This window comes from Hippopotamus amphibius, chromosome 10 (genome assembly GCF_030028045.1).
Source record: "Hippopotamus amphibius kiboko isolate mHipAmp2 chromosome 10, mHipAmp2.hap2, whole genome shotgun sequence".
NCBI classification, from domain to species: domain Eukaryota; kingdom Metazoa; phylum Chordata; class Mammalia; order Artiodactyla; family Hippopotamidae; genus Hippopotamus; species Hippopotamus amphibius.
Genome location: NC_080195.1, coordinates 49639321 through 49651736, shown reverse-complemented (window position 1 = coordinate 49651736; position 12416 = coordinate 49639321). Strand labels below are relative to the sequence as shown.

Below are 12416 nucleotides of genomic sequence, written 5' to 3'. Positions count from 1 at the left end.
GCCCCAGCCCCCAAATACCAGGGAAATTACAGGGAAGGGAAGCACATGTACCTGAAGGAGGGAGACATTGGCAAGGCTGAGTCTGAAGAGGTAGTTCCTGTGAAAACAGAAACAGAGATTGTAAGTCAGGCAGGTTCTGCAGGCAGGTCCCCGGGAACAGCTTCCTGGCTTCTGCCTCACGGGGTGCCAGGACTGGGTGCCGACGGCAGAGGGCTGGTGGTGGGCCGACCCCAGGGAGAGCTTTACCTCCATTGGCTCATTTGATCTGCACAGCCACCTTGGGAGTAGAGAGAGAAAGCTGCATTTTACAGATGAGGAAACAGCTTAGGGAAATGGCCCAAATCATAGAGAAAGTAAGCAGAGGGGGTGGGACTGAAAGCCCACGCCGTCTCTGCTCCCCGCCATCCCGGCAGGCGCGGGCAGCACTCCCCAGCCCCTTCCCAGCCATGGTACCTGTGTCTGTCCAACATAAAGCCTCGTGGAGCTCTGGTGGGGACCCAGACAGGTCATCTTCCTCCTCCCCTCGACCGCCTCCCTGACCCACTTCCCCTCCTCAAATGGGCCAGCCATCTGTCCCGGCTCCACGCCTCGGGCCCCTGGCATCCTGTCTGCTTCCTCATGTCCCGCAGCCCCTCCTGTGGTCAGTGACCCGGGATCTGACCTTTCCATGGTCGCCTCCCTGGGCCAGCCCCTCTCCTCGTGCCCAAACTGCCCCTCTGTCCCCTCATGGCTCCCCTCCCCCGCATCGCCACCTGCACGGGGCTGCCGGATTCATCTTCCTCAAACACTGCCTTCGTCACACCAGCCTGCTGCTCCATAACTTTAAATAAGGAAACTTATATCCACACAAAACCCTGCACACAGATGTGTATAGCAGCTTTATGCGTAACTGCCAGGACGTGGAAGCAACCAAAATGTCCTTCAGTAGTCGCATGGATAAACTGTGGTGCATCTAGACAATGGAATATTATTCAGTGTTATAAAGAAACGCGCTCTCCAGCCATGGAGAGACATAGAGACGCTTAAGTACATATTACTAAGTGACACAAGAGCCAACCTGAAAAGGCTGTATACCGTATGACTTCATTATGTGACATTCTGGAGAAGGCAGAACTATACGGACATTGAAACCGTCAGTGGCTGCAGGGGTGGGGGTGGGGGGACCGGGGCGAACAGGCAGAGCCCAGGGCAATGTTTAGGGCAGTGAAACTACTATGTGTGATGCCATGATGATGAATACGTGATATTATACATCTGTCCAAATCCATGGAATGCACACCACCTAGAGCGAACCTTAAGGTAAACGCTGGGCTTTGGGTGGTAATGTTGTGTCCGTGCGGTCCATCAGTTATAACAAAGGTACCACTGTGATGGGGGATGTCGATGGTGGGGGAAGCTGTGCCTGTGCGGGGCAGGGGGTCTGTGGGAACTCTCTGTACCTTCCTGTCCGGTTTGTTGTGAACCTAAAACTGCTCTAAAAAAAATAAAGTCTAATTAAAAAAAAAAACACCTTAAATAATAAAGATGATGGCACTGTTACAGCTACTACTATCACCCACTTACTGAGCGCTCATAGGCTCAGGCGCTGCTCAAACAGCTCTGCGTGGATGCTGGAGCCACAAGGCACTACGTGTAGACTCGGAGGGTGGCGGGACCCCCCGGTCAGAGAGCCACATGGAAGAGACTGCAGCTTTACAGAGTAGACCCTGCGGCAGGGGCAGGGAGAATTCCAGCTCAGCCACTTCTGAGGGCCTCAGCGTCTGCATCTGTAAAATGGAGAAACTAACGCCTGTCCTTCTTATTTCATGGGGCCAGAGAGACAGAGGAATGGTGTAACGCATGTTAAAAGGCTTTATCAATGTCAAACAGATGTAAAGTTTTGGTTTTCCCCTAAGAATTTTCTTTCCTTCTTACATCTTCTTTTGGCCATTCCTCTTTTGGTTCCTGAAGTTTTTGGGAATAATTGCTTTGCAAAGTTCTGGCCTACCTTAGCTGTGCTGAGAAATGAGAGGAAAGGCTGTGGAGGGGGCCAGAAACAGAGGGAAGGGCCCTGCTGAACGAATCCAGGGGCCTGAAGGAGACACCTCTGGCTCCAGGCCCAGGACCCACTCGGCTGCTTTGCTGGCCTGGCGGGGCCTCCCCAGGGGACCTTGGCTCCAGGTCTCTGAGGTCCCGCCCTGGACCCCTCCCCTGCCTCCCCCCACCCCCAGCCCAGCGACAGATGGACTCCAGCTTATGGCTCTGCCCCAGCTGTCTGCTCAGGCAACACAGGCATCTGCTCACAGCTTTAAAAAATTAGGGGAAACATTGCATCACTTTATTCATTTTTACCCCACCAAAAATCATTCATCATAACATCAAAGTCTGCTCTTCTGCGAGATGAGAACAGAGAGAAATCTCTGTAGCCGGGACCCTCCCTAAACCCTTTCTGCAACAAGGCGGGGTATAAATGAATAAACAATTTCCCTAGCCTGAATTCCAGAGGCCCGGGGGGTCACAGAGAAGGGGGAAAATGTCAGACAGAACAGGAGGAAGGAAGGAAGCTCCTAGAAAAGGGGGAGAAGGAGGATGCTGAGGACACACTTCATTCGCTGTAAGGGGTGGAAGGGACCCGGTCCAGGACTGACTTCCCCCTGGTTCTCTGCAGGCATAGCCAGGCTCAAGGACCCAGGCAAATGTGTGCCCCTGAGCCCCGTGTGGGGGAAGGAGAGGATCAAGAAGGGCTGTGTGAGCACAGGCAGGAGACTTAACCCTCCTGCGTTTCAGTTTCCTGGTCCATTCAGTGGGGGCGATCACAGAACTTACCGCCTGGGGGTATTGTGACGATTACATGATATATTACGTGCCTGATTTACGACACGTTTTAGATGTTTTACTACACATTTGGTACATAAAATGGTGCCTGGCATGTGGCAAGTGCAGAATGAATGGCAGCTTTCAAACTGCTTTCACAGGTTCAGAGCAAAGGCATCAGGATTTTATTTATTTAGTTATTAGTTATTTAGTTATTTATTTTCTAGTTGATTTACAATATTATAGAAGTTTCAGGTGTACAACATAATGATTTGGTATTTTTATAGATTATACTCCATTTAAAGTTATTATAAAATGTTGGCTTTATTTCCCCGTGCTGTACGATTTATTCTTGTGGCCTATTTTCCTATACACAGTAGTTTCTCTTAATCCCCTACTCTTATCTCGCCCCCCTCCTTTCCTCTCCCCTCTGCTAACCACTAATTTCTTTTCTATGTCTACGAGTCTGTTTCTGTTTTGCTATATTCATTCGTTTTATTTTTGAGGTTCCACATATAAATGATAATATTCAGTGTTTGTCTTTCTCTGTCTCACTTGTTTCAAAGGCATCAGGATTCTACAAACTACATATGTAAAGCTGGTGGACTCTGAATCAGGTAGAAGGTGGCGTTAACGTCAGCTTTCTGACTGCAGAGTTGTATCATGGTCATGCAAGATGCTACCACTGGGGGGACCGGGGCGAAGGGTATAAGGATGGGATCTCTGTATGTTTCTTAGAAGTGCATGCAAATCTACCATTATCTCAAAATCAAAAGTTAAAACAATGATTCTCTTTGCTGGGAAAATAAGGGCCATACTCTTGTATACTCGCATATGTAGAGATTACCTCTGAGAGGACACACAAACTCACCACAGGGTGTGCCTCCAGGGAGGGGTCCTGCTTGGTGTATAAGGGGGTGACCCTGCTTTTCACTTTTGTACCTTCTGACTGTTATACCATAACACATATCACTGATGCAAAATAAGTTAATTTCAAAATAAAAAAAAATAAAATGCATTCAGCCCCAGCTTCTTAATAGCCGTGTGATATTGGCAGCATCACATAATCAGGACTTTACAGATGAGAAAACTGAGGCTCACAGGTCAAGAATACCCAGGACAAGAATACAGCTCATCTGGTCCAGAGCTCTGTCCTTGACTTGCCTCCTTTTCATGTGGCAGATGAAGGGGTGGGGCCACCCAGGAAAGCCCAGAAGTCAAGGATGGTCAGCTACACAGTGAGCCTGGAGGTGTCCAACCCAGTGGCCATCCTCCCCCACCCCAGACCTGCTGAATCAGAACCCCTGGGGCAGAGAGCTTCCGAAAAACACCAGTGCAGTTGGAGGTGGTAACACCCTGGGGTTGGCAGAAAAACCTCTAGCCCTGAGGTTAGGGGACCTGGGTTCTAGTCCCCAGACTCTGTTGTCATCTTGTTATGTGATCTTGGGAAGGTGACCTTCCCCTCTCCAGCCTCTGCATCCTCATGTTTAAATCGAGGGCAGTTGGATTAGGACTAGTGAGTCTCAAACCTCAGCGTGCATCAGGCTTACCTGGAGGGCTTGTTAAAACACAGGTTGCTGGGCCCCACCTCCAGAGTTCCAGATTCATCAGGTCTGGGGTGGGGCCCAAGAATCTGCATTTCTAACAAGTTTCCCTGCTGGTGCTGCTGGTTCCACTGGACCAGAGCTCCACTCTGAACTCTTCCCTACCAGAGCTGATGGTCTATGATTTTTTGAGAGTTCTCTTCTTATAGTCCACCCTGTAAAGTCTCTACAAGTCATCCCTAGAGTGTACTAGCCCTTGAATACCGGACCTGGGCATAGGGGCTAACTGATATCAGGCAACAGGGAAGTGAGCTCCTTCATAAAAGAAGCACATGGCCTGTGTCCCATGTCGCAGGTGCAGGCAGCCAGCCAGCCAGCAGGGGGCTCCAGGGCACCTTCTCTGCACGGAGCTCCTGGGAGGACACCAGCTAGGAAGGTCCTGGCAGGGGGGCAGGGACAGGGGCCAGGAGGTGGCCAGCGGGCATTCCTGCCCTTCATGGCTGCCAGACGCTGAGGAATGTGGCTTGCTGAGATCTGGAGTTCACGTCTTGCCACTTCCCCGCACCCACCCACCCAACGCTTCCTCTTCTGGGGGACAGACATTCAGACACGGAGAGGGCCCGGGAGAGTGGGGCAGGGGCCCAGGAGGAGGGTCGTCACCGCAATAATGTTCCCGCCACTCCGTTTGCTTAGCATTGCTCCCCCGGTCCTGGTCCCAGCCCTCCAGTACCTCATTACCTGGCTCCCACGATGAGCTGGTTTCTGGAAGGGTCCAGCGTGAGCTGGGAGAAATCTTGGGCTCCAGGGTAGGTGAAGTTAGAGACCCATGGCTTCAGATCTGGGGGAGGGAGAGGCAGCCATTCGGTTACTGCTGGACCAGGGGCTCCCAGGGGCACCAGCATCGGACCCAAGAACAGAGGGGCCGCAGTGAGGCAGCCGGCTGGGGAGCAGGGAGTGGGGGTGTTGCCACTGCCCCTGCTTTGTTCCCTAGCTCAGAGAAGGGCCCCACCTGCCCTCTAGCTGCACAAAGGGAACCCTATAATCATCCTTGACCCCTTGAGACCCTCACCAGCCACACCGAACACACTGGCAAACCCAGTCTGTTCTCTGAAATCCATTCCCCTCGCCCTCTGCCCCCTAACCCCCAGCCAAGCCACCACCATCTCTTGCCTGGACCGGTGCCAACAGCATCCTAACTGGCATGGCTTCCACTCCTGCCCCTCCAGTCCATTTCCCACAAGGCAACCAAGCAATTTTTCTCAAATGCAAATCTGGTTATGTCAGTCTCTGGCTTAGAACCCTTTAACAGCTCCCAGTTTCCTCCAGGAAAAGTCTCAGCTCCTGTGAAGTCCCCATGGTCCCCCCAAGCAGAATGAATGCCTGGCACGTTAGCAATCTGGCGATCCCCTGAAAGAACGCTGCTTAAGCTTATACGTTCCCCCGCAGACCCTCCACCCCAGCCACACTCAGCCAGAACACGGAGCACGTCTCCTGATCTGTCCCACAAGAGCCTGCAAACCTTTGCAATTTTATTCTTCCTTGATGGAACAGCTCCTGTTTGTCCTCGCCCCCACCTCACCTCCTCCTAGAAGCCTTCCCTGACTCCCCCACCCAAGGTGATGGGCTCACATAGACCTCTTTCTGACTGCCATCAAATCCCCTACCCATCTCGCTGGGTGTCTAAGCTGGTGTTCTGCCTTGGGGGACGGGGAGAATCTTGCTTCTGGGAGCTCAGCCTCCGCCCAGCATTTGAATAAATATGTGAAATGATCGTCAACTCTCTGCTGTACAAGAAGACTCAGGCTTTCAGACAAGACTCCACAGAGGTGGAAGAAATGGAAGGTGGGTGGGCAGTGCCCATCTCTGTCTCAAGAAGGATCTTCCCAGCCAAGGCCAAAGTCTTTCATGGGAACCAGGTGGGCAGAGGAGACCTCGCAGCCCTCTGGATGGATGGGGCTGTGGTCTTGGGAGGGTACACCTGGGGAACAGTGTCCTGCTGACTTTCCCTCCAAATGGAGACCCACTTGGCTCACAGCCCCTTAATAGCTCTCCTTCATCCCCTTCCTCATGGATGCGAGGGAACTGACCAGTAAAGAGAGCGAGCCGTGGGGCAGAGGAACTTTCACGCAGATAGGGTTAAGATGAGGGGGAGATGTGAGGAGGCCCTGAGCTTTCTTCCTCACAGGGCATTTACAGCTGGCTCCCAGAAGGCCCAGAGGAGAGAGAGAGACTGTGTGTGTGGGTGTGGTTGTGGGTGTGTATGTGTAATCCGAGCGAAATAAATCATTGCTTATTATCCCTCCACTACGGAGTAAAAGCAGCCCTTCATTTCTGCACGGCAGGCAAACACTTAATCGCTCCCTGGAGAACTGAAGGTTGTGCGAGTTGGATGTTTTTCAGAAGACTGTGATATGCACGATTTAAAAAAAGAAGAAGAAATTCTGCAGCAAAAAGAAGCAAACCCTTTGTGTCTGCCTCTGCCCTCAGCAGGTGACTACAGGTTGGCAAGAATCATCATGAAGTTGCAATGGCATTTGGGCGACCTCAGTAGAAGGAGTGGATCTGGAGTCAGGTAGGCTGGCTTTTTAGCTGACCTCAGGGCCACTCTCAGAAATCCTGATAGGATGACATAGTACCTTAGAGACTAAGCCAAGGGTCCTCCTCCCCCAGGAAGCCTTCCTGGATTATAACCTCTCCACCCTGATCTTATTTTGTTCCATAGTCTCTCTACCCTTTTTGTTCCATTCACATTGTATGTTTTTGTCACTCCAATGTGCTTATCTATTTTCTGGGCGCCGGGTGGGGGCAGAGTGTGAGGGGTTTGCCTGTCCCCAGCGTACTAAGTGCTCTTCAATAGTAGCAACCGGGTTGCACTTTAATCCCCTTCTTCCCTTCTGACGGGGTATTTCGGATGTGGGCAGCTGAACAGGGGAAGAGGTGGCATGACTGGTCTGCAGCAAACCAGGAGAAACTCCATCTAGACATAGCTCAGCTCAGCCTTCATTCCAGCCCTTTCTCGGGGTGAAGGGAGAGGAGGGGGAAACAGGGCGGGAGCCAGGATGACAGTGGGAGTGGAGGAGGGAGGTGGTCCCTTCCAGTTTCTGTCCATCTTCCTCACCCTGAAGGGACGGACAAGGGGGAAGGGGCGAGGGGAAGACACAGCGTGCTCAGCGCCCTGATCCTGGGGGAGCCGTCTTGGGAAGGGAGCTGGCTTCCTCTTATCAAACAGGCAAAGAGGACCAGAGGGAAGGCTGTCGTTAAAACCCCAAGCACGTTCTGAGCTCCGTGTGCAGTGAAGGCTTTGGACTGCGACTTTAAGAGAAAAATGACATTCTCTGTGACGCGCCTGTGATTTTAATTATAGTCAATTCAATTGCCCACTTTGTGGATTAACCACTGCCAGCGTTAACTCCATACTGGCTTCTCCCCGCCACCTAGAAAGCCCAAACTGTGGCAGAAGGAAGAGGGTGTAGGCCAGAGAGAAACACAGGTGGGTCCCCTTGAAAGAAGCCTATAGGAGAAAATTTAACCTTACGAAACAGAAAAACGTCTGTCAGATTGTGTAACGGGCAGCTCCTCTGGGGTATTTAGGGGCTGTGCACAGATCAGCCAGGTGTCAGCGGAGAGGGATGCTCACAGCTACAGGGTTAGAAGCCTACGGATCAGTCAGAAGGAAAACGCATCATCTGGCAGCCGGGGGTGGTGTTGGGCTGGATCACGGCAACTTCTCCAGAACAGGGCATCACCCAAAACATAGTCTCCCAACAGGAACGGAGGCTCTAGTGTGTGCCCAGCAGAACCAAAAGATGTGGGGAGACAAGAGGAAGCCCTGGTCCAGGACTAACTGCACTGGGAGGCCAAAGGGAGTGACATTTAAGGAACAAGAGACACGAGTACTCAGAGGAAACGCTCCTTCCCCTCTGAGGCCCCGCAGTGTCCCACTCTGTGGCTGGTGTCAGGTTTTGGGTCAGGGGCCCAAGAAAAATTTGGCCAATAGACAGGAGAAGCCAAAGCTGTCAGAAAGAGGGAAGGGGTGAATTTTGGGGAGGCCAGGAGGCCTGAGGAGGAAAAGCAGAGATGACGCTAGTCTCCAGGGCTGTCAGTCTAGGAGGACGGACCCTCTCTGCTCACCCGGGGCTCAGGGGATTTCTTCGTCACTGTCAACTGCCTATGTCACTCTGAGCCTCACTCCTTCCTTCTGAAAGGGGGTGGGGTGGGAAGTCAGTTTCATTCAAGTAATTGACACCTGAAGATCAGAAATATTGGCAAGGAAGCCAGGCTCTCAGGGAACACATCTTCCACCTCTCCTCCCCCCTCCCGTCACCACCCAGTTTGTTCCAGGACAGACCAGCCTGGCCGGGCAAGAGATTCCCCTGCCGTCCTTCCATCGTCCCTGCCGCCAGAATCAGCCAGGCCAACCGTGCCCCAGCAAAGCCCCTGAGAAGAAAGGGTTCGTTAGGAGCTGCCACAGGGGGCCCCCACGTGAGGAAGACACCCTCAGAATCTGGCTCCTTGATCCTTCCCTTCAGTGACAGCCACCAGCACTCCGGGAGCCATCAGAAGTCGGAGGGTGGGCATGCGTTCTGTAGGTTTAAGGACATTGCTAATTTACTTTAATCCACTTAAGCCTTCAAAGCCTCAGATCCCAGCTCAAACAAGACAGCACGGAAAGACAGCTGGAAACGCTCCTCCCCGAGACAGGAGCCGGCCCACAGCTGGGAATCCCGCACGTCTGAAATGCCCCCAGCGTCCCCCGACCTGGCTGTCCCAACTCCTACCCATGCTGCCTCCCCACCCCTCCCCGAATCCCCTGCCCACCTCGGGCTCATGGGCTCATTTCTCTGCTCTGGTTTCCATCTTGCCCCGCTCAGCTGGCTGCGTGGAATCACAGAGGACGGGCTGCCCCACACCTGAGGGTGGAGCACCTGGTCCCTTTGCCGCGGGGAGTGGGAAGAGCCCTGGACGGAGTCAGGAGGCTGATGTTGAAACCTGGCACTGACGAGTCCCTCCAACCGTCTACACCTCAGCCCTCCCATGTGTAAAAAGAGGTGACAACCCTGGCCCTGCCTCGCTGCCAGGGTTATTGTGAGGAGGAAATAGGATGGGTGTTTATCAAACTTAAGAACCTGGGGACCCTTGAGGCCACATCTGCAGATCCCAGTGTGAGCTACCATGTAGGTGACGGACCCTGAAGTGTCCATGTGGTGCTAACACCCCCACTGACCCCCAAACTGGCTACCAGGTTGAGGGACAACAAGAGAGATGCCCTGGTATTTGTGTTTTGTTTTTAGATTATCATCAAATGTATACACTAATTTTAGAATTTATTGAGAACTTAAGGACTCCCTCAGAATATGTCCAGCGATTCGCAAACTCCAATTTGGGAAAGACTTTAATAAGACACTCTCACGCCCTCCCTCAACAGAAAGAGTTATCAGTCATCGAGGCCCCTTCCCCCGGGGGCTCCCAAGGCCCTAGAGACGGGCATCCCTGCAGCCATCTTAGAGCAGAGGGCAGCTTTCCAGAGATCTCCAGGCACTTCCTAATGACTGAGTCAGCCTCACTCTTCCCCAGGGCAGCCAAGAAATACAGTTCGTGCTTCCAGAAGAGCGAGAGCTGAGACGACCAACCAACCCTTGGTTACCCCACTCTGGGCATCCACAATCTGGTTCTCCAGCAAAGGAATTCCAGAGAAGGACCACCTCCTCCCCCACGGAAACATGGACGAAGGGCTTAAATAAATTGTCTGGAGACTAAAAATCAGATCCCTTCAGCCCACAGCTGCCCATCCGTCTCATACCTATCCCCAGAGGTAGAGTATCCACGCCCTACAGAAAATGATTTCCAGCAGCCTGCAGAGGTTTGACCCAAGTCCTTCAGGACAACGGTTTCATTGCAAAAAAGGACCAAGAGGGAAGAGGCTCTCACCTGCAAAGGCCACGATGGGGTGTTCCCTCAGGAAGCACAGCTGCTGCTCACTGCTGGGCTCACTGGCGACATCCTGGCAGCTGCTGAGGTGTACTACCAGCAGTGTGAGGCTGGGCGGCAGTAGAGTGACAGCCAGGGGTGCCGGGGACACCATGATGGGCCCCTCTGGGGTCCGGCTTCCGGAGGCCGGCTGGGGGAAGACCTGCAAGGCAAACACTCACTCTCACCACGCGCTCCCTGGGCGATGCCCACCTCTCCTGATTCCCTCTGTGCTTGTCAGTGCCCCACGGGGTTTCTGTTTGTTTAAATGCATTTATATTATATTTATGATACTTAAAAGTTTGCTCTGCTCTAGTAATGTAAAGTTATAGATCATATCTCGAAAGCTAATTTCCCTTGTAATGGTATTCTGGACCAAACTGACAAATTATAGAGCTTTTTCTATTATGATCCCAAATGGTTTAAAATTTATTTTCATGATAAAGGTGGTTATCTTAGGGATTTTAATAAATGGTGTTAGGACACGTGGGTAGCCATTTGTAAAAAGATAAATTTAGATCCATAACTCATACCAACTAGGAAAAATTTTGCTGGTGGAAAGATTTAAATGTTAAGGATAAAACCAGAAAAATACTAGAAGAAAATGTGGGCAGAATTCCATATAACTTTGGAGTGGAGAACCATGTGACTCAAAATCCAGACGCTGTTAAAGAAAAGACTGACCAAGCTAACTACATAAACCCCACAAACTTCTGCACGCTCCCTCTCCTCCCAAAACAAACATCAAACAAAATCAAAAGACAAATGACAAACAGGGAAAAAAGATTCGCAGTTCATGTCAGAGACGAGGGGCTAATATTTCTAATATATAAAGAATTCTCGAGAATCAAGAAGAAAAGACCAACAATCCAGTAGAAAAATGGCAAAGAATATAAATATGAACAGGGCTTAAAAATATGAATGACACTATTCAATCCTTATGCATAATAAGAGCAACACAAATGAAAACTTGGACTGAGATACCACTCTTCACCTATCAGGTTAGCACAAATCCAAGTGAGATGACAGCACCTGGGGAGGCAGTGGGAAAAGGGGTGCTCTCATATGCTGCTGGTGGGTGTGCAAAATGGTACAGCCCCACGGAGAGGGACTTGGCAACAACATCCGACAAAACGACAGAGGCATTTACCCTTTGACCTAATTCCTGGGAATAAAACAGTGCTACTCAAAGCGTGGTCCCAGATCCACACGCAGTGACCAGTCTGAGATAAGATAAATGAAGAATTTGGAGAGTTTTTTAAAACCATATGGTACTTTGACAGAGTAATTTTTATGTCTATTGGATCTAATAACAAAATATGTGGACTTGTATTTTGCCTAGTTTTTTTTTAAAATTCACTTCTCAAGGAATTTGCTTTTATTGAATTTTACATAAGTATCCACCCGTGACAGATTGTAAATGGAAAGGTAAAACCTGCTCCTTCACCACAGTTAGTTAGGAAACAAAAATAGACAGCAGATGCACGTGCACACATGCAGAGTGACAAGCCCAAGATTATTCCTTGTGGCACTTTTTGAAATAACAAAAGACACGGAACAACCAAATATCCAGCAACCGGAGACTGCTTACATAAGCCATGGTATATCTTTCTAATGGAATATGATGTAGCTCCAGAAAAGAATGGGGGTTTTCTCCAGATTTTGCTGTGGAGTAATCCCATGTATATTACATGAAAAAAGCACAGTGCAGAACAGTGGAATAGCATACTACCTTTTGTGTAAAAAAGAGGGTAGAAGTAAGAATATAGGGACTTCCCTGGTGGTCCATTGGTTAAAACTCCAAGCTCCCAATGCAGGGAACCAGCATTCCATCCCTGGTCAGGGAACTAGATCCCGCATGCCGTAACTAAGAGCCCACATGCCACAACTAAAAGATCCCACACGCAGCAATGAAGATCCCACGTTCTGCAACTAAGACCTGGTGCAGCCAAATAAGTAAATAAATAATAAATTTTTTTAAAAAGAATATTTGTATTTGCTTGTATTAGCATTACGATACAGTGGAAAAATAAACCAAAACTAATTTTTTTAAAAAGGTTACTTAAAAGTAACAGAATGGTGATCCAGGCTTCTCAGTATATACCTTTTTTG

At 50.5% G+C, this 12416-nt stretch overlaps 1 protein-coding gene across 2 annotated transcripts in view; it reads right to left on the bottom strand.

The window, feature by feature from the left end:
• The window catches only part of SEMA5B (semaphorin 5B), a 40398-nt gene extending 29964 nt beyond the window's left edge, over positions 1-10434 (bottom strand). The window contains exons 1-3 of one of the 2 annotated variants that reach the window (XM_057697148.1): positions 10266-10434; positions 5076-5175; positions 52-97 (exon numbers count right to left, since the gene is read on the bottom strand). In XM_057697148.1, the coding sequence (XP_057553131.1) occupies positions 52-97; positions 5076-5175; positions 10266-10419 (300 nt within the window). In that variant the 5' untranslated portion in view covers positions 10420-10434. The remainder of the gene's footprint in view (positions 1-51; positions 98-5075; positions 5176-10265) is intronic. The other variant, XM_057697147.1, reaches the window with a different exon arrangement.
• Positions 10435-12416: the final 1982 nt, after the last annotated feature.